The sequence below is a fragment of the Periplaneta americana genome, chromosome 11 (assembly GCF_040183065.1).
Source record: "Periplaneta americana isolate PAMFEO1 chromosome 11, P.americana_PAMFEO1_priV1, whole genome shotgun sequence".
Taxonomy (NCBI): domain Eukaryota; kingdom Metazoa; phylum Arthropoda; class Insecta; order Blattodea; family Blattidae; genus Periplaneta; species Periplaneta americana.
In genome coordinates, this window is record NC_091127.1 from 33,910,583 (window position 1) to 33,934,756 (window position 24,174).

Here is a 24,174-nt window from a genome sequence, read left to right on the forward strand (position 1 = left end):
TTCATTCATTCATAGTGTCCTGCAAACTCAGTATTTTCCAGTCTTTCTTATTTTCTGCCTTCCTCTTAGTCTCCGCATATGATCCATATATCTTAATGTCGTCTATTATTTGATATCTTCTTCTGCCCCGAACTCTTCTCTTATTCACCATTCCTTCCAGTACATCCTTCAATAGGCAGTTTCTTCTCAGCCAGTGACCCAGCCAAATCATTTTTCTCTTCATGATGTATCCGAAACTTGCGAACTGGCTTTTTGTCCAAACACAGCAGGTAATAATAGGCACATCTTCTTCACACGTCATACTGACTAAAACTGAGAGAAGCAAGATATTTACTCTGTGACATTTTGTCTCGAGTCTCTTTATCTTTGACTGTCTCGTCTTTTTCTGTGTGTGCCCAGCCTTAGGTAGAAGAATACAAGCAATTAATGAAAGACTTTGCGACAACTTGACCAGGAGTTTGCCTACTGTAGACAAGACTGTTTGAACGATGATATCTTGAATAGAATCCTCTGATCTTTTGGTATACTTCTTCCAGAAATTTGTCATTTTCTTGTAAGAACTTAACCAGCAATCTTTGAAAGATAGGATTTCATCAGTCGACACCCGATGAATGGAGAAGCGACCGAGTCTACTTGCCTTCACCATGATTTTTGTATATTGTTCAGCCAGTTTTCCTCAAAAGCCTCTTGAATGAACTAAAATCACGGTCACAAAAAAAGCGAATGTCATACACTGGGAAGTAGTAACTGACTGCCGAGTGTACGTATTTTAGAGCAGCAACACTGCATGTTTAGGCATTTGAAGGATTTCTGCACCAAACTCGATTTTCATTTTTGTACAGTAAACCTCATTACTATATGCTGATCCGGAACTGCGTTCGGGCTTGGGTTGGGTCCCCCTTTGATCTCACTGAATGGTTTTTTCCGAGGTTTTCCCCAGCCGTGGGACTGAAGCCGGATGGTCTATGGCGAGTCCACGGCATCAACCCCTTTGATTTGATTACCTGGTTGGATTTTTCCGAGGTTTTCCCCAACCAAAAGGCAAATGCCGGGTAATCTTTTGTCGAATCCTCGGACCTCACCTCATCTCACTACATCTCGCCAAAATATTTAAAAAAAATTGCACAAAATTGTAAAAATTGTAGAAAATTACTAAATTGTAAAACTATAACAATTTGTAAAAATTGTAATTGTAACATTGTAAAATTTTGACTTGTTCCACATCTTAAAGCTTCATTGCTCATGTAAGATCTATAGAATAAAATAAATGAATGAATTTCAAAAGGGTTTGACTTTTATGCATAATATTATAAATTAAAAATTCTTGTTGTGCATGCATTTTAGAAAAATTCCTTTCGTTTACATCAGTTATTTTTGTGCAGTATTTTAGTACTAAATATAGTCCATTATAATAGGTCTACGTGTCTGTCACTTAAGAACATACATTATTTATGACTGAACATGTTAATCTTAAACGGTAAAATTAGAAACCGGAACTTCAGTTCACGTTGTTGAATCGTGTTTATGCTCCAAACACAGGTAGAGACTTGGCTATAGGTTTCTCTGTTGGGAAATAGGCTCCTTATACTGTAGCTCTCAACGTTTAATTACATTCGTTGCTATAATTAGCAATTATTTTAACAGTCTAAGCATTTGTTAGGGGAAGAAAAACAAAGCCTTCCTCTTCCAAGAATTGAGAATAATTACGAAGTCTGTAACATACATTTCATCACCTTCCTTCCGTGAAACTCACACTCTGGTTTTAATGAACTCTCTCGGTTTGATTTGATTATACTCGAAATCGGCGGCTTTAAGGGTCGAATTCATAGTCGTCACTTATAAAATGAGGAAACACTTAAGTAATGAGCGTTACCTTAGCACTTATTTCAGATCGTATTGCAGAGACGCTACTCTTTCATATGTACTGAGCATTCCCTTGACATCGAAAGAAATATGACAACATGGCTAGACGTGAGCGCTTTCGTACATTCAATTGTTTTCCAGCGCCTTCTAATTGTTAAATCGGCATTATTATCGTACACAAATACAGAAGTAAATATTATTATAAGTACATCTAAAAATCATACAAAATGTCGATATAGTAATATGCGTTACAAGAGCGGTATGTTGACGTTTTCATGGTCGAGGAAAAGATTGAAAAAGCGAAACGTAGTTGAGCTTTTTTAATTTCCGAGAACATGAAAACAAACATACCGCTCGTGTATCGTACATTATTTTGTGCGAAGATCGTTTATTACATACCTGAAAGACGAAGTTCTAATTAGTTGCAATGAAATCTCCATGTTGGTTTCTGTTTAATGACGGCAACTTCGGAAAACTTAATATCTTTCTTCAACATTGTTGCTATAAAATGTTTTCTGTGTTTACTATACTCCAGCAGGCCGTGATATACGTCTGTCTTTTTTCCCCCCAGTCTATAAATGCGAACTTAAAACAAACGGTAAGGTTATGTAATGATTTATTTTTCATTTTAATATTTTAACAATATTATTTATATAACATATTGCAGTAATAACATCCGCATCTGGAATCTTGTTGATTTTTTAGCGGCATCCTTAATGTTACTTGTATCAGGAATGCAATAAGTTTCGTGGAGTAGTAGACTTTACTTAATTTTTGCAAATATTTAAAAACAATAATTAACATTGTAATTTAGGTGAAATTGCAGTGGTAAGTTTGCAATTTATAATTATGACTATGTTAAACGTCTCTAAAAATAATATGTTAAAAGCCTAAAGCAGTAAAATGAAGTCCACACCTGTGGAGTAATGGTCAGCGCGTCTGGCCGCGAAACCCCGGTCGGGGCAAGTTACCTGGTTGAGGTTTTTTTCCGGGGTTTTCCCTCAACCCAATACGAGCAAATGCTGGACCCCGGACTCATTTCACCGGCATTATCACCTTCATATCATCCAGACGCTAAATAACCTAGATGTTGATACGGCGTCGTAAAATAATAGTAAAATGAATGTCGCGCTTAAGCGGTAAGAAGAGGGAAATTGTTGTGTGTGTTACGTTCGGAATACTGAATGTGGTATTTCACACTTACCGCGTATTGGTTCTGTGCGGAAAATAAGCAAATACGCACGATCTCGCACAAAAGCATTTTACAGAAGAAGAAGGAAGTGAACTATAACTAGTTATGAAATATAGAGATATCATTGAAAGTAAAAAATCTGATAATTGTTCTCCCCCCCCCCCCAAAAAAAAAAGAAATTGACATGGAACAAAATTTCAGTTGAGTTTAATGCGAATTCTCGAAATATTCCTGTAGGTAAATCGTTTTAATTTATTTTTTCAGTTATTTTTATGGTAAACAAATTGGAAATTGGAAGTGGTATAATTATGCAAAATGTAACAGTTTATTCCTTGGGTAGGATACAAACGAAAATGCAAAAAACACTTTCTTGGGACGTGAATACTTTTCGAAAAAAAATACCATTTAAACCTACCTGAAATAATGATGTTGCATAAAATCTCAAACCAGTATGTTCTGTAGTGGTGAAATCGGTAAGCCTCATGGTTGTATTGTGATTTTCAATGAGAGACATCAGAATATCCACAACAGTGTTCTTATTGAAAAGGTACCTCCTCTTAAATTGTTGGTCATTGTATATCTCTAAAAGGTTTTCCATATCTCTGATATTATCTTTTGTTTTGCCGAAACACATTTTCATTTTCATTTTCCTTTTCATTATATCTGTAGAACTCAATAAATTCATCAAAACCTTAATCATCATCCATTGCATACCCAATCAGCTGATTACAATGCATATGAGGAAACACTTGAGTAAGCTGACAAGCTACCTTATTTGAATAAGTGTTCACTTCAGTGGGATTTATGAATTGGAAATGATTATAAGCAACTGCTTAAGGGTTTCCTTAGGATAAGTGTTGACTATGAATTCGGCCCTAAAACTCTCAATTGATATGTGATTTCAATTTCACATGTTCAGTGTTATTGTGAAGCATATTTATCGATCCGTGACTGAATTCGTTTGTTTAAATGAGCAATGAAATTGCAAATAGAAGAAAGGATGTTATAACAACATTAAATAGATTTAAAATACATTAAACTGCATGCCAATTTATGCACGTTGCTCTAGAGAGATTTATTTTTCAGATAGGTAATAGTAACAAGAACGGAAGGTAATGTAACTGGTTATGGAGGCCTTGAATTCGGGACGGTTTTGGTTGTTTCTAGATGTAAGGGTTTCTTCAAACGCACGGTACAGAACAGACGCGTGTACACATGCGTCGCTGATGGCAACTGTGAAATAACAAAGGCGCAGCGGAACCGATGTCAGTATTGTCGCTTCAAGAAGTGCATTGAACAGGGTATGGTGCTCCAAGGTTCGTACAAGATGCTCTTATTCCTGCATGAATGTAAAACACACAATTCAAGTTCGGATAACATTTTTATTATGATCACTTCTGCATTTAGTTGATTTTTATGTTGATTTCTATTGATAGTTTTTCACTAAAAAACAACAAATAGTACATTATGCAACGAGCCTATAATGGTAGTAATTAAGACGCGAGTATGTTTATGAAACGAACGCAAGCAAGTTTCATAATTTTCATACGAGCGTCTTAAGTACCATTATAGTCAAGTTTCATACGACTTTTTATGCTCGACCATATTTCTAACTTGAAATTATTCATAAGTATTCATGTTATTCTTATCTGACTGAGGAGCGGAACTGACCTTGTGCAATATCTCGTAAATTGTGAGATGTGCGCAGACGCGAAAGTATTGATTTTTTCCGAGAAAAAAAGTCGGCATTGACCTTGATATAATCTAGAGAGTAAAATAAACATTAATCTTGATATAACCTTGAAATTGAATTAAACATTGAAAAACAAGATGACAAATTGAATTATTTGAATATTATTTACAATTAACGCTAATTATTATAGTAACAGAACTAGTTGTCTTTCGATTGCATATCCGAGAATAATCGATACTTGCGCTGTCATATTGCTACAATGGTATTTTCTGATTGGTGGAACACCTGAACTTTAATGAATAGGTGTACTTTAATGAGGTCCATTAAAGGGCTGCTACCAGGTGTATAATTACTACATTTCGGCATGGTCGAGCATAAAATATAATAAAAAACAAATAACCCCAAAAAAACTTTAATAATTTACAAAAAGTGACGGTTTAAATCGCAAATGAGTAATAACTTTTCAGAAGTTTATAGAATGGCTATAGTTACTCTCTGTCAATTCCTAGCATTTTAGTATACGATTTTTGAAATTTATAAAATTAATTATAACAGTAATAAGTTACACCAGTGTTCATTTCATGTTTACAAATATTTAATTCAGTGCTGCCAATTTTATGAAAGTGTTCCTAAATTTAGTGAATAGGGATGTTTTGTGAAGTAAGGTTTTTTTAAGAAACTACCCTTTTATAGGAAAAATTTAGATAAGATAAAAAATTAATGGATATTGAAAAAATTAAACACTAAAACTGGTGTGAGATATCACTATATGTCTGTACTACAAAATAATGTTCTCACTTACGCACGTACAGTCTTAATAAATTAAAAGTCTTTAAATGATGAAAATGTATTTAAAAAAATCTACCCCTCCAATTGCGAACGTTTTCGTACACCATCCCCGTGTGATAAATGGAGACTGTGAGGATAATAGGAAATGGAGTTTGCTAAAGCAAACTAATAACTATAAGGTCTACATACCCCGATAATCCGGATTATTTTTTGGTTTAAAATAAGTGAAATGAAGAGAGCTGATAATATTTTTCTTTCTGTAGATTGATTATGCTTATCAGAAAATGTCTACGCTTGCTAACAATGGAACCATACAAATATATACAACTACAAACCAGTAGGAAAACAAAATGTTGACAGACTAAGGAAACTCTAAAAAGAACCGTTTTGAGAAGAAATCAAATTTTACGATGCCGGAACAGGCCAAGATGCCTAACCCATACAGTCTTTTGTGACGAAAATGTAAATGTTTACAACATTTAATAGAAGTAGTAGAGAGAGATATATGTATTCAAAAAAATTCTTACCTGCTAGAAAAATATCTAAATAACACAGACACAATATAGTATGATAAATTACGTATAAAGTAAAATATCTAGGATTATTTTTAAGTTCAATTAGCCTACATTGGATATACAATAATAATAATAATAATAATAATAATAATAATAATAATAATAATAATGATAATAATAATAATAATAATAATAATAATAATAATAATAATAACAATAATAATAATGTTGAAATGAAACTCAGGAAATTATGCAGTAAGAAAATGGACGACTTTACTATCGGAAAAAAGGCGAAACAGATTGAAAACTGACAACAAATTAGAGTTGTATGCTAATTCTTACTCTGGTTATTAATACCTTATACTAAATTCTTCATATTATTATGAATAAGTTTGTATTAAAATAGTTTTATATATCTTGTCTGTCTTGCGCTAGTTATGATATTTATTGTTTCATTTATGAAATACACTCAGTCACTGAACATATCAATAATATGCTTACTTTTAAAATCTAGATACATTTTCTAAAAGTTTGCAAAGATATAACTGAATTATAGTGATTTTGAAGTTCTGAGTTGGCAGCACTGATTTCATTCATTTTTTTTTTTCATGTGTATTACTATAATGATACTTATACCTCAAGTTTAGTTTTTTAATGTACAGTGCATAACAATAATAATTTGACGTCCACTTCTTCCAAGCCATTCAGTCACTTACACAAATTAGAACATGCCTTATGTTCTGACGTTTAAAATATTAGTGTGTCAATTAATAAAACTAAAATATATTTCTTGATATCTTGCCATTTAATTGTTTGATTACGAAACAGCAGCTGTTTTAGTAGTAGACTGGGTAACGAATCCAATTCATTTGTAAGCTGTGTCATGTGCTGTAATATCAATCAACGGTGACATATCTACCACAATTTCTTGTTGTGTTGTCGAAATACCTAATCCTGATCTGTAAAACAATCACTTAAATATATAGACATTTTCACTTGTTCGAGAGTTTTCAGTTCATGATTCTGTCCGTAACAAGAGTCTAGAATTTTATTATATTTCAAAACAAATTATAAATGCACGCAACCATTGTGAAAAAATTAACATTGAAAAAAGATAATGTTCACGAAACATTAATGAAATGAAATGATATAAATGCCGAAAATCTAATTATGAATATATAATGTTATCTTGTATTGGCCTGGTTTTAATATGTACTCCGAACTTGAACTGTGTTCTAGTTGATATCTATTATTTTTAGATAGGCTACACATATGAAAGCGATCGTATTACTTCTTGCTGTTCTGTTTTCTGAACGAATCAGCTCTGGATAATGGTACACAATTCTTCATTATTCTATATTTCTAAGCTATTAGTAAAACGTTACTTTATGTAAAAAATAACTACAATAGACGTTATATATCAATTTATGTTTTAGGCTAAAATAGGCCTACTGTTTCTTGAACTTCTTTCTTTCAGCTGTCATAATGCTTCATAACAATAGATACTGTACTTTTAATTAGATGAACCATTTGCTTAATAATATATGTATTTTGAAAAAATGTCTAAGTAAAATTTTATGTTACTATCTTTAACTTAGGAATGTACTTGTACTACATTTCTTAGGAACATAATTCATTATTTATATACGTTATCACATGATTCATAACAATACTAAATTTTATATGTAAGACAATGTTTGTTTTGCACATTGAAACTAATGCATTAACACTAATCCTAAAATACACTATCAATTTAATGTCGTTTTATTGTGTAGCATTGGCTGAGCTAGATAAAATATTTTGTGTTCTAGCAGTTTAAAATGTGTATTACATATTTGTAATTCGTCTTTTACTTGTACGAAAACAGTCAATTTGGCGTTATAGTTAAGAATCTCATTAACAGAAATCCGTTCTATAACTATTTCCACGGCCTTCTACATGAATATCGTTCTTTTTCACAGAATCTTGAAAATATCTACAAGGTACCGAAGAGAGATGGCACTGACGGTATTGTTAATTATACATTTATATTGTCAATGTTGTTCTTATTTGTTGCCGTACAAAATTGACCTCACTGAAATTCTAAAAAAGTATTATACTCTGTGGGATCACAATCATAGTTTGCTAAAATAAATCACTCAGCGTTATTTTATTTTATTAGTTATAATATTGCATATTTTCAATTCGGAAAAGTTGGAATATTGTAATAATTTTTCACATGCAATTTCTCCCTTATTATTCTTTCAAAATTTAAAAATAAAATTCTAGTTCGCAGAAAAACTTCAGTTCTACGGGGAAATTTCTGTATCACACATCCCTGCAGCTTTAGATGGAACATTAATCACGTGTCACGTAAATCCCAAAAGCGTAATAATTTTTATTTTGAAATATTTCTGAGTATTAGTAGTAACAGAGTGAATAATGATTCTAGAAGCTTATATGAATTGATCGAGGAACAACTGGATAATACCCACGGCAGAGCAATGTCGATAGTCGACGTTACTCGCTGGCCACTAGTCACCAGGCCGTACCGAGCCGTGCCAAACAAAACACAATCGAAATGGTGGTAGTAAAATTCGCGACTATATTCTTAAATAATTCACTGCATTAGTCAAGTGCAAGACTTCTTGCTTCTGTTGCATTCAAAGAATTATAAAATACGATAATTTGGTCCAGGGAGCATCCGTTTTTGATGCAAAGATAATTTGTTTGACTTGTTTCTTAAATAAAATTACGAAATGGCGTTCCTGTGCTTAACATTTAATAAAAAAAGAAATATAGCAAAACTGTTTTGTCTCGAGACTCTCATCTAAGTCACGTAATAGGCCACGTAATCTACTTCAATATATTTGCGCAAATATATCTTGTAGCTAACAGTAGTGCTATCTCTCAGTAATGTTCAGAACGAAGGCGGTAGAGAGAGAAAAGAAACAAATTTCTCCCTCCAACGACGCCACACACCAACGTCGTGTTCTTATGTTGGCAAGATTGTGTATTTACTTAAATTTGGTGCTAAACGTAACGGCACGGTTCAAAGATACCGTGGGAATTCTCCAGTTTAGCGTTGACATATTTCATATTGCTGTTCAGTAATTTATAAGGAATATAATGTGAATTTCGTTTAATGTTCTTACAGCCCGTACTATGTAGGCCTACCTTAAATACGTATATTGAAAATAATTTCGAACATAAACTAATTTCGAGTATGATAAAATAAAATGGAATGCGAGTTCAATTGATTTACGATTAAACAGGTCAATTGTTTGCAAACGTCACACATTGAACAAAATCCAGAAATCGCTAGGCCTAAACCCACAGTTCTTTATTATTATTTATACAGGGTTAGTTAAAAGTCCCGCATCACCTAAATAACTTTTGAAGCATACGGTTCAGTGACATGAAACTTGGTATGTGAGGATAACCATATACTAAGAACTCAATAATGGTATTACCGAGTTTTTTCTACTTCCGGTTTAACCGGAAGTAACTCCAACTCTCTTATTTTAAATGGAACACTCAATATATATTTTTTTTATTTTTGAATAGTGCTCATTAAGAGCTTTTCAAAAAGTATCCGCACTTGATACTTCTATACAAATTCAGTGTTGCTAAGTCAAGAAAACAGAAAAGTGTATCGAATATTAAAATAATAAACGCACCACCTAAGTAACTTTTGAAGCATACGGTTCAGTGATATGAAACTTGGTATGTGAGGATAACCATATGCTAAGAACTCAATAATGGTATTACCGAGTTTTTTATACTTCCGGTTTAACCGGAAGTAACTCCAACTCTCTTATTTTAAATGGAACACCAAATATATTCTTTTATTTTTGAATAAAGCTCATTAAAAGCTTTTCAAAAAGTATCCACACTTGATACTTCTGTACAAATTCAGTGTTGCTAAATAAAAATGTAAGTGGTGCAAGATATTCCTGAAGCCTGGTTAAATCATTGCTTAAATGGTTTCTATGATCGAGTGACACATTGTAAAGCAGCTGAGGGCTACCAATTTGAACACATAATTTAGAAGGTGGGCTAGCTTTGTTTTGTTTTTGTTAAGAAAGGAGTATTTTCTTATTTTAATATTCGATAAACTTTTCTGTTTTCTTGACTTAGCAACATTGAATTTGTACAGAAGTATCGAGTGTGGGTACTTTTTGAAAAGCTCTTAATGAGCACTATTAAAAAATAAAAAAAATATATTGGGTGTTCCATTTAAAATAAGAGAGTTGGAGTTACTTCCGGTTAAACCGGAAGTAGAAAAAACTCGGTAATACCATTATTGAGTTCTTAGTATATGGTTATCCTCACATACCAAGTTTCATGTCACTGAACCGTATGCTTCAAAAGTTATTTAGGTGGTGCGGGACTTTAAACTAATACTATACCCTATTCATAATTGAATTCCATAAAACACACATCTTCGTAAAAAGAAGCCTTTGGTTGCAAAATATTATATTGTCCTTTGCTACTGACACATCACAAGACATTATGGTAGAAGTGTTCACCATTTTAGACAAATTCCATGGCAAGATTTTTTCCATTCGAATCTCAGTTTTGTGTCAATAGTTGTGCTCGGAAGTGTTTTATTTACATTTCTTTCCTTGACGTTACAATATTGTGGTAACTTACTAATTAAGTTTAAATAAACGTTTCTTTAAATTATTAAATCAGGATTTACAAAATTAGTCACGTTTTGTATATTGTAATGAAAGTATTAACATAAATAAGTACAGAGTATTTATAGAAAATGAGACATTGTGTACATAACGTTAAAATGATTGCTTTAGTTATTTATACAAATGATCTTCAGATGTCATTACACTGATTCAGAAAAAAATATGGTATTGACTTAGTGTAAATTTACAATATACTGTATAACAAAATGTTGAAGTATTTTCCTATATATAAAATTAGAGATTAGTTATAGTAAAGCACAGTATATTATAGAGAAAGTTACAACAAAGGTTATGTGTAAATGAATTGTAATAATTTTCTATGAAAAGTAACATTATTTCTTTCTGTAACAGCTGTTCGAGAGGACCGGATGCCTGGCGGACGGAACTCTGGTGCTGTTTATAATTTGTACAAGGTATAGGTAGAAATATCTTCAGTCCATTTGAAGTCATGGCCCTTACACTAACATAACTGGTTGAACGGACTTAGAATTTATAATTGGGCTGTTAAGGACATTATATATAATAATATATGTGTGTATATATAACATAATATATAGTATAATATAATATGTATTGTGTTAAAAAAATGACTCAGATACTTTTATAGATACAGCCTATTTAATAATATCGATTCAGATTCTTATCTCGAAATGGTATATTATCGATTGTTATTCTAATATAGCCAACTTACTAAAATCATTTTTCTTTATTTCAATAACACGTAATGCCACTGCCTTCCGAAAAATTATTTATTATTCATTACAGTTTTTACGCAAATATTTTCCCTTGGGCGTTCGGAATTAAATTTTAATTATTTTTTATATATTGTATTTCAATGATTAGTATTGCATTAGCCTACTCTAACTTGTTTAGTTAGTTATGTAAATTAAGAAACTTTGCATTATAAATAATACCTCATAATTACTAAACATTTTAAATAAAAATCAATTCTCTCTAGACCAAAATAACGTGTTTATTTTGTTTTTATTATGTTTATCTATTAACTGTTGAAAATAAATAATAATAGGTTTTTTTATATTTATTTTATGCTGAACCTGGTTCCGATGATAAGGTTTTCGGCAGAATGCATTTAAGTGATTGGAGGGAATCAAAGGCCCTCAATTAATACTTTATATTTTCTAGCTTATTTTTTTCACATAACGAGAGGTCTGCATTTTCAAAAATGGTTTGCTAATCATACAAGTGGAACGGGTTGGGGGCGAAGTCCCCCAATTAATACTTTTATTTTTCTATTGTGTTTTCACATAATTAGCTAGAGGCTTGCAATTCCAAAAATAATTTCCTAATAAAACAAATGGAGGGGTTGGGGCGAAGCCCCCAATTAATACTTTTATTTTTCTATCGCGTTTTTTTACATACAGGTTTACAATTCCAAAAATAGTTCCCTAATAAAACAAATAGAGGGGTAGGGGGCAAAGCCCCCAATTAATACTTTTATTTTTCTATCGCTCTTTTTTTTTACATAGGTGCTTACAATTCCAAAAATAGTTTCCTGCCCCTCCAATTAATAGTTTTACTCACCATTTTGAATGTTGAAATCACATAAAACGAATGCAACATATCTTTATTTGAACACACGAAAATTAAAAAAAAAAAATTCGAGTAATAACTCAAAGGGTAATACACCGCCAGGTTCTGTGCGACATTTTTCGGAGCATTGCTGGTGTAACTTGAGTGAAAGCTTGTCTCATTGCATCTTTCAGTTCGTCAGTGGTATTGTAACGGTTCTGTGAAACGATACCCTTTATGAACCCCCATAGGGAATTATCATATGTGGTGAGGTCTGGGCTTCGTGGTGGCCAGGCAAGTGGCGCTGGCAGCGCAGGAGAACCACGACCAACCCAACGCCCAAGAAAAGCTTCATTAAGAGTTAAGACGTTGATCCCATCAACAGTTAAGATATTCCCGTACTGCGATGGCATAATGGTCAGGTGGCGTATTATCCTTTGCCATGAGAATGGCGGTACACAGACTGATCCTTTATACAAATAATGGTTCATATCTCAAGAAAACTCCTCTAAAGAACTGTTGTTCATTTTATTTCTTTAAGTTTAGGGGTTTATTTTGGTTATTATAGGGGATAACGGGGCTTTGTGGCCTTCCCGTTCCCTTAAAACTATTGACAATCGGCAATTAGAGATACTCCCTATTTTCCCTATAGTATGTCCAACGAGAGGTTGGGTTTGAGAGAAGTACAGATGGGGAGGCGATACCTGGCATGTGAGTTGTGCAAAAGGAGGAAGAATGAGCTATTAGAGAGTTTGTTTCATGATGGTTAATATTACATGAATCTACCGACACGGGAGTTAATCTCAGACTAAAACCTATCCTCCTGCATAGCCATTGGTGATATAGCCACGACACATGATAAGGTCACAGGACAGGTCTTGCCTCCTCTACTGTGCTGTTGTTTAGCATTTAAACAGATAACTCGCTATGCTAGAGTGGCCTGTTGCCATGGTAACGGTGACCATGTTGCCAGAATTAGAGGTTTTTTTTTATCCATGTACTTCCTACATTTAAGCTCTATATCCGAACGTTCATCGTGTTAATTATTTTATACACGGATGTAACGAAGTGTAGCTATGTCATTGCTGGCCTCTCCATTTCATTGCTATTGATTATATATTGTTTTATTCGATTCGTACTGATGTGTATTAATGTGTTAGTATCATTTCGTGATAGTCTATATTTCTTCGTTCTGTGCTTCTACTCAAAGAAAGAGTCATTAGAAATTTATCATAAATATTGCGAACACTTTAGAATAGACCCAAACCAACTCAATTAACTACAAGTATTTTTGTAGTCAGATCATGACTTTCTCGACAGTAATCTCACTAGAGGTTTTGATTATTATCTAGAGAAAATCAAAACTCGAGAGGGATTTAATCGACTATTACACGATTAGAAGAAAGTATATAAAGATTAGAAAAAATAAAGTACTCTAATACAATAAAATATTAATTGACTTACTGAAATTCTATTTCACTAATGTTAGCTTCACCAAAACGTTTGAACAGAGCCGCCATTTTCAGTTGACTGTCTATGCTGTAAACAAATGGCGATCACCAAATATGTTTTATAGTACCGTAAAGAATTTGCAGTTTGAAATGTTGGCAAACAAAGAAACAAATGCTAGGAAGGTGATAAAAACAAACATGCTAGGGAAACGATAAAATTAAACAAATGCTAGGCAAGCGATAAAATTGTGCGATAAGCAGCCATGATTGATTGAAAGACGTCCTTTCGTACTGTTTTATTAGTCAAAAGTAGTATGACGTAGTAAAAGTATAATAGTCGTGTTAAAAGGTTTATGGAAACAAATGGTGCCAATAATGAAGTGTAATAAATATAAATAAATAAATTTAGCTTCCCTTATGAAAAGGTTGCCAGATTTGAAAAAGCGTATTACATATAATTTGGAAACACACCTAAAAGGTAAAATGATATACATTTGAAACGGTTAGGGAATCGAATATACAACATGTTAGAAAAATTTACACCTAAGTAACGTTTGTGCTCATTTACAGTTAAGAAAGGGGGAAAAAATATCATCAGACATACCGTGAGAAAAATAATAATACGGATTTATTGGGATTGATATCTAAACCAATTAACAGCCATTGGTTAAGATAACTTGAAATTTCCATTATCACTCCCATATAAATTATTTCTCAATATCTGAACCGATCCTTTGAGGGCACTAATGGCCATTTCCTTCACAATGCTGTGTGTTAGCCCCAGGTTTTTACATTTGTTGGCAAAGAAGGAGGGTATGGTACCACGTGCTCCCACCATCAGACCTATTACATCAATGTGGGACAGGCTATATTTATCTTCATAGAACAGGATTGTCGGTTCATAGATCCGTTTCTTTTCACTGTCCACCTCATGCGGTTGATCTGCATGTGTCTCAAATCTGATGGTGGGATCGAGAATGTATGCCGAGTTGTTCTTAATGGCAATGATATCAATTCGCCGAACACTTCCTTGTGTAGCTAGTCCCTGCACCTCTTGATGGACTTTAAACCCTACTTCGTTCAGTGCCTCGGCCTGCATAGAACGGACAGCATGGTGACGGATGTTGCGAAGGGCCTCACTATAGGGGCAGAAGCCAAGGATATGGGGAAGAGTTTCAATCTCGCTAACTTATCACTTTTGTTGCTGTTGTAACGTAGTTGTAGGCCTAATCCTTTTCATTTCTTACAATAGCTCGAATATGTGAACTTCTGTAGTTTTGAGGTTATGAAGTGGGGTAAAAAATGGAAAGGATGTTGAAATATATTAAAGGGGATTAAATCTTTAGACTTAGGTTACATATTTCTCTGTATTAAGGTATGTATCGCGAAAGCCAGCATAAACGAGTAGTAGATGAAGGTTGAGTGACAGAAGCAGCTATGCTGGAGTTCCTGTCAAACCTCTATTCGCGTTGAAACTACGAAAGAGTATATGGCAGCATTGGGCATTGATTCAGGCTTTTGCAGCTCAAACGTTGAACCCCCAACTCTCGTTGGACATGTTATAGTTCGTCGAATCGAACCTTGAGTGTACTCAGTGTCATATCCAGATATAATTGCTAAGGAGGGCATAGCGGCATGGCTTTTTTTCAAACTCTTATTTCTCAGAAAGATTCATATAGCCTCCTGCTTTATTTACATTATTTTCCTTTAATTTTGAATTTTAATTATGTCTCTTCTTCTCCATAATACTTCGCACATAGTATGATCATTGTGACTCCTTGTTAGCAGAATTGCTAGAGTATCGGTTATGCACGCTTGAGACACGATTTGAAATACGATTTGAAATTCCAATGAGTCCAAGTAGAACTTTTTTAGACAAAGATTATTGTTAGGACAGGTTTTCTCTGAGTACTGATATTAGTCTATCCCTTCTCCAACATTCAAAATCATTTTATCACCATTTCAGTAGCAACGGAAAACTACTGCACCAAATTATCGATTATCTTTTCCTTGGAGAACCAATTCCATGGAATTAATACAGTTGTACAGAACAAATATTTGATGCCTACGCCTGAAAATTCAGGTAGACTGGAGAAATTTCATTAGAGAAAAGTTACACGCTAATAATTTGTGATACAAGAATAGAGTATAATAAATATCGCAGAAAATTTACATTCACGAAATTAAATATCATCTCTTCTGTCTTGCTCTTAAAAAATATATATTTAAATGTATAGTAGGAATTCGTTTTCGGTCAATGAAGAAAAAAAAAACGTAGTAACAAAATGGAGAGGCGACGAGTTAAACTTGATGTGCACGTTGAGATTTCCCAACACCGCGGTGTTTATTAATCATAGACACTACGGACTAATTTTCACTTACACAATAGTAGAATTGAAGACCTCGGTGCAAAAACCGATCAAGTCCAATTTTTTTCAAAATCGACATTTAATAGACTAAGCATTGCGTAGATAAATATAAGCAGTACACTTTGGTGCAAGAATCTATCAAGTCTGACTTTTAGTAACGTTTCTTCAGTTGAAAAGGACTTTACTGTTTCACTGATTTGCATAAAAAAAACAGACAAGTCCGGCTAGTTCTTGTTCCGAGATCTTCCCGCTATATGGAAGATAAGTCAATATTCTTTTTTCCTACATTATATAAATTTCAATACCAACTTTAACTACAGCTTTGCTCCACAAGATCAGATACCTGTAGGAAATGCAACACATTACAGAATATTCAGAATATTAATGTTTGGAAATATTTATGTAATATATGCTTTGATTAATCAGTAGAGACCGGATTTTTAGGCTTTTTTTTAATTTTTTTTTTCCAAACTGTAAAAGTATTGCAAAAATTGCCTGATTGTTAAAAATGTACGCTTAAAATAACATAACTTTTCTCTCGGTGGTAAAGGCGGAATCATTTCCAATCCACTGTCGTAATGATGGGTTTGGAAGTAAATCCCGAAAAGACAAAGTATATGATTATGTCTCGTGACCAGAATACTCGTATTGCACGAAATGGAAATATAAAAATTGGAGATTTATCCTTCGAAGAGGTGGAAAAATTCAAATATCTTGGAGCAACAGTAACAAATATAAATGACACTCGGAAGGAAATTAAACGCAGAATAAATATGGGAAATGCGTGCTATTATTCGGTTGAGAAGTTTTTGTCACCTAGTCTGCTGTCAAAAAATCTTAAAGTTACAATTTATAAAACAGTTATATTACCGGTTGTTCTGTATGGTTGTGAAACTTGGACGCTTACTTTGAGAGAGCAACAGAGATTAGGGGTGTTTGAGAATAAGATTCTTAGAAAAATATTTGGGGCTAAGAGGGATGAAGTTACATGAGAATGGAGGAAGTTACACAACGCGGAACTGCACGCATTATATTCTTCACCTGACATAATTAAGAACATTAAATCCAGACGTTTGAGATGGGCAGGGCATATAGCACGTATGGGCGAATCCAGAAATGCATATGGAGTGTTAGTTGGGAGACCGGAGGGAAAAAGACCTTTGAGGAGGCCAAGGCGTAGATGGAAGGATAATATTAAAATGGATTTGAGGGAGGTCGAATATGATGATAGAGAGTGGATTAATCTTGCACAGGATAGGGACCTATGGCGGGCTTATGTGAGGGCGGCAATGAACCTTCGGGTTCCTTAAAAGCCATTTGTAAGTAAGTAAGTAAATGTTAAAAAAAAAACACCAAAAGCACCAGAATATGACAGACTGCACAGAGACCTCCAAAAAGTTCACAACTCGTAACTGCATACGCAAGATCACAGTCTTTTTTTCAGGGAACATGCCCGAAAACTTCACGAATTTCATCAATGCGACTTTTTCGCAGTTCATTCACCTCAAGATAAAGTTCAGTCACTTCATTTGTCATGTCATATCTGCTATCAGTGGAAATTATAAAATACATATAATCCCAAAATTTTAATTTCTGGACATGACCGACTTTTGCACCGAGGTCATCAATTCCACTATCAAGTAGGCAGTGTTTGTTATAACGGGAGGTTATACTTATTACATTGTGGAATGGAGCGCGTATGAAATGCAAGGCAGACGCTGATAGCTACCGGCGAATGCCGCGCGAGTCCCGCAGTACAATAATCTTCCTGTAGTATAATTTCCCTTTCATACACTAACAATGGAGTCCACGGATCAAAACACTCCACACTGCTGTAATAAAACGTGCATGTTTGCAGTTCGTTCAGCCAGTTATGTATAACATTAAGGTATATAAATATGTTTTCCTTAACTTTCTATTAGTTATCTTATTGCACACATCACGTTAATTTTTCTTTTGTTGTAATTTAATATCTTCTATTTATTTTTATCACTGTTACGTTCATACTTTGAGCGAAATATATTTTGAAGTATGAAAATATTTTATTGTGACATAACATAAGAAAAATTATTAAGAATGAAATTAACCGTTTTTCAATTTCGTTAATTTTTTACCCAGTAAGATGATGCGGAGAGGAAGTGTACGATCGATATTTTATGAGTATACCGTAATATCCTATATTTTTTAATGATTTTATTTCCTTGATAAGATTTAATTAATTTTTTGTGTAATAAGTTTCTTAATTAACGTGTCATTCATTTAATGAATAATACTAATAACAATATTTACTAATATTTATTAATATTTATTACATTTTATTTACTTTTTGTGCTACTTCAATTGTTATACATACTGTATATTACTTTCGGGATATCAGACAATTTTATAGACATTTATTTGTGAAACAAAAAATAAATAATACAATATTTGTCACATAATTTGAAATTGTTTCACAGTTTATTCAAAAGGAACTCGCTGTATTGCCGTTATACCACAATGTAGAGACCTCTGGCTTAACTTTACTGTTTTTCGTTGGGATTTGAGACTTTCTTGCACTGAATCAGTTATGCGTACTCGTATAAAAATTATTAATAAACTATTCAGCAAAGGAAATGAGATATAATAAATTAAATTTGTTTCCAATGAGATATGAATACTCATTTTCGTACTTATTGAACATTGTAATAACATTTTGACATGAATTTCGGGGAATGTCACTTTCCCCTGTTAAGGAACTGCCGCAGGAGCATAAAAAATTATCTCATTTTTGCTTAATAGGCGACTTTTTCTTCGAAATATTAGATAATTAATACTAAAATCAAGTTCGTTTTCATTTAATGTAAGATTTTAAACCATTCAGACAAATAACCGTTAGGAAATTTATGTTGTCATTGTGCTTGAGAAATGTAATAAATAAGAAAGTTTTTTTTCCACCATGTAATAATGTCAAAACAAGTGCTTTTACAAATTTTGGCCATTCGAGCGTAATTACGAGAGCCTTCCAGAAAGTAAACTCTCCTGGGGCCGTTTACCTAAAGATAGCACAATTTCATGGAAAGATTTATTGGAACAGATACAGTAATTGTTGAGCTCTTTTTTCAACATATTCCCCATCGGAATTGAGACATTTTTCATACCATGGGATCAACTTGTATCCTTGTGTCGTAGAAGTCTGTCGCCTGAAATCGGAACCAATGTGTGACAGCCGTCTGCATCTCTCTGTTGATCTCACGGTATGACAAATTTCTCAATTCCGGTGGGGAATATGTTGAAAAATAGCTCAACAGTTTCTGTAGTCCATGTGTTCCAATAAATCTTTCCATGAACTTGTGTTTTGTTTCTGTAAACGGCCCCAGGAAAACTTAGCTACTTTCTGGAAGGCCCTCGTAATTGCGCTCGAGTGGCCAAAATTTGTATAAGCACTTCTCTTGGCATTATGAACATGGTGGAAGAAAAGAAAAACTTCGTCTGCCACCATGAGAATGTTAGCTTGGTAGTTGCCTGAAATATAATTTATTAAATTTAATTAAGCCATAGAGATGCGTTTTACGATTAAAATCTTGCCATTTTATATCTGTTTTATTTTGTAAGGTGAAATACAAGAAACATAAGAAGAATCCAAAAAACGGGCAAGTGAAAGGTCAGGCGGAGAAACAGAAGGGGATGGTGACACCTGAGCATGGAATCCCGCCTCACCTTGTGAATGGAACGATTTTGAAGACCGCCCTCACCAACCCCAGTGAGGTAAGACACAGTAACCAAACCAGCTTACAAGATTTAAGACTTTCATAGTGACAGAATTGTGTTATAGCTTCTGCACTCAGCCAAATGAAATTATGGGATTGATATAACTGGTTCAAAATAGGAAGCTATCCTCCTCAGGTAACCAGCGACGATTGCAATTTATGCGACGTGCATCTGTTATGTACGGTGTGGCCGAGAAGTAGACTTATCCTCCTCTTTATATTCGACCAGGGGCGGCTCTTAAGGTAGTAGCAAGTTTGTGCTAGAACCAAAAATTTTAGAAACCATGCTTAAAATAAAGGTAAGCGTTCACTACATCCTATCGCACTCATCGGAAAAATCACACGGATCGGAAAAAGACAATCTTTGTTGTGATTGTTATGTAACCGCGTTCGCTCATCGTATCGGACGAATCGCACGGATCGGAAAAAGACAATCTTTGCTGTAATTGTTATGTAACCGCGTTCACTACATCGTATCGCACGCATCGCCTCTCGGCAAATCCGTCCACGTTTCTCGGATGAGCAACTTTTCCGATGCGTGCGATCATGGTCTCCTTTAATAAATCAATTTTAATTGGTCAACTGTTACTATTATGTTGTGCCATGTTCAGTGTCGCGCCAAAATGGCAGACGGTTAACTAATTTCGCTTGTAGAAAATTGCGAAGAATTATATAATTTGAGGCATTCCCATTACAGTAATCAAGTCATTTCTTACATATATATTATGTAACCAATATTTCTTTCGTTTCTTCCTCTTCAATTAAGACGCATGAAGCAATTACAAATTCTTATTCGCTAACAGTCATAATTAATAGACCTAACCTCAGTTCCTCTGTTTTCAGCATTGTCAATATCGTACGACGTCATGTTTCAAACAGCTGATAGGGGAATCCGATGAGGCGATGAGATGGAGCCGTTACAGTGAACGCACTGCACTTAAAATATCCGTTGCGTGCGATTCGTACGAGGAGTGCGATACGATGTAGTGAACGCTTACCTTAAGAGTTTAAGTAATTTAGCTCTACAAGTCTAGTTTTTCAGGTGAAGCTCCCTGTGGAGCAGACTTGAATAATTTCAAGGGAAAAATTATTCCGTTGCCAGATATCGATCCCAGGACCTCTGGTTGAACGTGCTCCATTCTACTAATATTTGAATAACTCTGCTACTTCGTCGTTAGCGAATAGGCCTACAAGTCAGATGCGTGACACGTTATACTACAGTACAGAACGATTGATGTAAATTCTTAAGTCATGATTTAACTAGACGAGTGTACACTATGAACTGTGTTCTGATGTCGTTGAACACTTGTGAGAGAAATTCCCATTCTGTGTAGTATGATACAGAAGATAGAATACACAAAGATTATATTGATTTTACCTGCGGGCCTAGCAGGTGAGGAAAAGCGAATGATTGTGTATAACAGTACGTGTGTTTGAACAGAAGTTACAAAAATGATTTTAAGTATTTTTTAAGGGGTTAGGTATAGCTTACAGCAGTAAAATTTTGGAAATATTCAACATTTTTTTCGTCCATTATTGTATTTTGTAAAGGTAAAAGGTAAAGGTATCCCCGTTACATGCCATGGAGGCACTTGGGGGGCATGGAGGTAGAGCCCCATGCTTTCCATGACCTCGGCACTAGAATGAGGTGGTGTGGTCGGCACCACGCTCTGACCGCCTTTTACCCCCGGGAAAGACCCGGTACTCAATTTTATAGGAGGCTGAGTGAACCTCGGGGCCGTTCTGAAAGTTTGGCAACGAGAAAAAATCCTGTACAATAATTAAAATTGGTATGTGTAAAACACTGTCCTTCTGCTATTAAAAAAAATATTTTTACGATTTAAAAAAATTATTTACATTTTTTTTTTCAAAATTCATTTTACTGTGCAGTGATGAAGCATTTCCCAAATAATATATATATATATATACATATATACCCATTTGCAGTGTGAATAAATACATACATAACTCAAAAACTATCCAACATTCTGTGATGAAATTTTTTGTGTGTATTTATGCATGTTATATCTACAATATGATGCAAGATCACTTATCTACCTTTGATAGATTGTCTGATAAAAAATAAATTCATTTAAAAAGTGGTCAAGTATCAGTACTTTCTTCTAACACAAAATAAAAAAAAATATAATTTATTAAAGAATGTAGTTGAAAGAGCATGATATTGTAAACATGAGTTTCAGCAATAAAATAAAAGAGAGCGAACATGGAAAAGTTAACAAGTTTATAAATTATGAGGGAAACGCTTCATCACTGCACAGTGAACTGCCACCAGTTTGAATTTGTAATATATATATATATATATATATATATATATATATATATATATATAATTTTTTTAATCTTAAAAATATCTTTTTCATATAGAAGAAGGACAGTGTTCTACACATACCAGTTTTCACTATTTTACAAGATACAGGAATGGAGGAAGAAAATGTTGAATATTTACAAAAATTTTACTGCTGTAAGCTGTACCTAACCCCTTTAAGCCATTTCTGTGCCTTAGGATTAGTATTAAAAGTTGCATTTAACCTTTCTTCTACAGTGTCTACGACTTTCGAAAGGGAATTTTGACTTGATAATCTTGATCTGTGCGAGATTTGTTAGAAGTAAATCGAACACAATGGCGATAAAAACTGTTAATTCCTGGTTTTCTTTAGGCTACGGTTTAATCTGTTGTACCTAATTCAAGTTTCTTGGTGCTTAGTCTGTGTTATCTTATCATCATTACAAATTAATTAACTTATTTTACGTAAAAACTAAAATACTCTCCCCTGTCAGGCGGGTAGAGGCCAGTAAAATACGAGTAATTGAGATAATAACATCACAGTCTAGTATATACAGTCACGAAACTTGAGTTGTTGAGGTTGCTAGGAACAATAGACTGTGCAGGTACTATTTCGCATTGTCTGTAATGAGGCGATAGTAGCGATCCTAGTGGTTAGCAACTATCTATGGATGCATATTTATTACATATTGAGCTTCGTGATTGTATATACTAGACTGTGGTAACATGAATGAAAATAATATCGTTTCCATGGAGAGTTCTTGTCCGCGTTCATATCTCCCGACATCGCTTTGGCTTGCTTCAACCTCGCAGTTTCACTTTCCGCGAAGCGTTCTTTTGTTGTTGAAAGGGAATCTATTCATTACTGCATTGTGTTATCAAACAGCATCAGAGTACAACTTTCTCCTAACTTTCGCCCGCTCACTTTCTTCGCGATTGTATGGTGGTGGCAGTATTGTTTGTTGACGAAAACTTTCTACGGTAAATTTACTCGCAGTTTACTAGTGCTGTCAGCAATAATCGCTAAGCTTCTTGAGCACTGATGTGATAATCAAATGACAAAACAAACAAAAGGACGGCCTTACTGTAACGTCGAAAACGATGTCTGGATTACGTACAAACTTCCACGCAACTGGACATTTATGTGTAGGGCTAACTGATGACATTTTTTTCTTATCGAATTTACCAAATTTGTATGAAAAATGAAACTAAGATTCGTGGTCGAAACAATTACACACGGTCAATTATTACGAATAACAAAGAATTCATATATCAATTGTATAAAATAAAATTAAATTGTGGTTTATTTAACGACGCTCACAACTGCAGAGGTTATATCAGCGTCGCCGGTGTGCCGGAATTTTGTCCCGCAGGAGTTTTTTACATGCCAGTAAATCTACTAACATGAGTCTGCCGCATTTAAATACACGTCTTAAATGCCATCGACTTGAGCCGGGATCGAACCCGCAACCCCGAGCACAGAAGGTCAGAGCTATACCGACTACGCAATCGAGGCCGACTCGATTGTATAACTAAAGGCACATTTTTATATTTATCATTGATCAAACTTCACCGAATACGTGTAAAAAATGAAAACTAAGATTCATGATCGAAACATTTACACATATGACATCAATTTATTACGAATAACAGTGCACTCACCAGGTGAGTTAGAGAGAAAGAAAGAGACAGAGAGAAAGTTGACAAGTCAGTTACTGAAAATAATAATAATAATAATAATAATAATAATAATAATATTATTATTATTATTATTATTATTATTATTATTATTATTAGTCCACACCTGTGGAGTAACGGTCAGCGCGTCTGGCTGCTAAACCAGGTGGCCCGGGTTCGAATTCCGGTCGGGGCAAGTTACCTGGTTGAGGTTTTTTCCGGGGTTTTCCCTCAACCCAATACGAGCAAATGCTGGGTAACTTTCGGTGCTGGTCCTCGGACTCATTTCATCGGCATTATCATCTTCATATAATTCAGACGCTAAATAACCTAGATGTTGATACAGCATCGTAAAATAAGCC

The 24,174-nt window shown here is 34.1% G+C and overlaps 1 protein-coding gene across 4 annotated transcripts in view; it reads left to right on the forward strand.

Moving 5' to 3' along the window:
- Nucleotides 1–24,174, forward strand: part of Hr4 (Hormone receptor 4) — a 266,887-nt gene that overhangs the window by 215,528 nt on the left and 27,185 nt on the right. For all 4 annotated transcript variants that reach the window (XM_069839246.1, XM_069839248.1, XM_069839247.1 and 1 more), the window contains 3 exons: nucleotides 4,223–4,371; nucleotides 11,086–11,147; nucleotides 19,676–19,828. In XM_069839246.1, coding sequence (XP_069695347.1) covers nucleotides 4,223–4,371; nucleotides 11,086–11,147; nucleotides 19,676–19,828 — 364 coding nt within the window. The remainder of the gene's footprint in view (nucleotides 1–4,222; nucleotides 4,372–11,085; nucleotides 11,148–19,675; nucleotides 19,829–24,174) is intronic.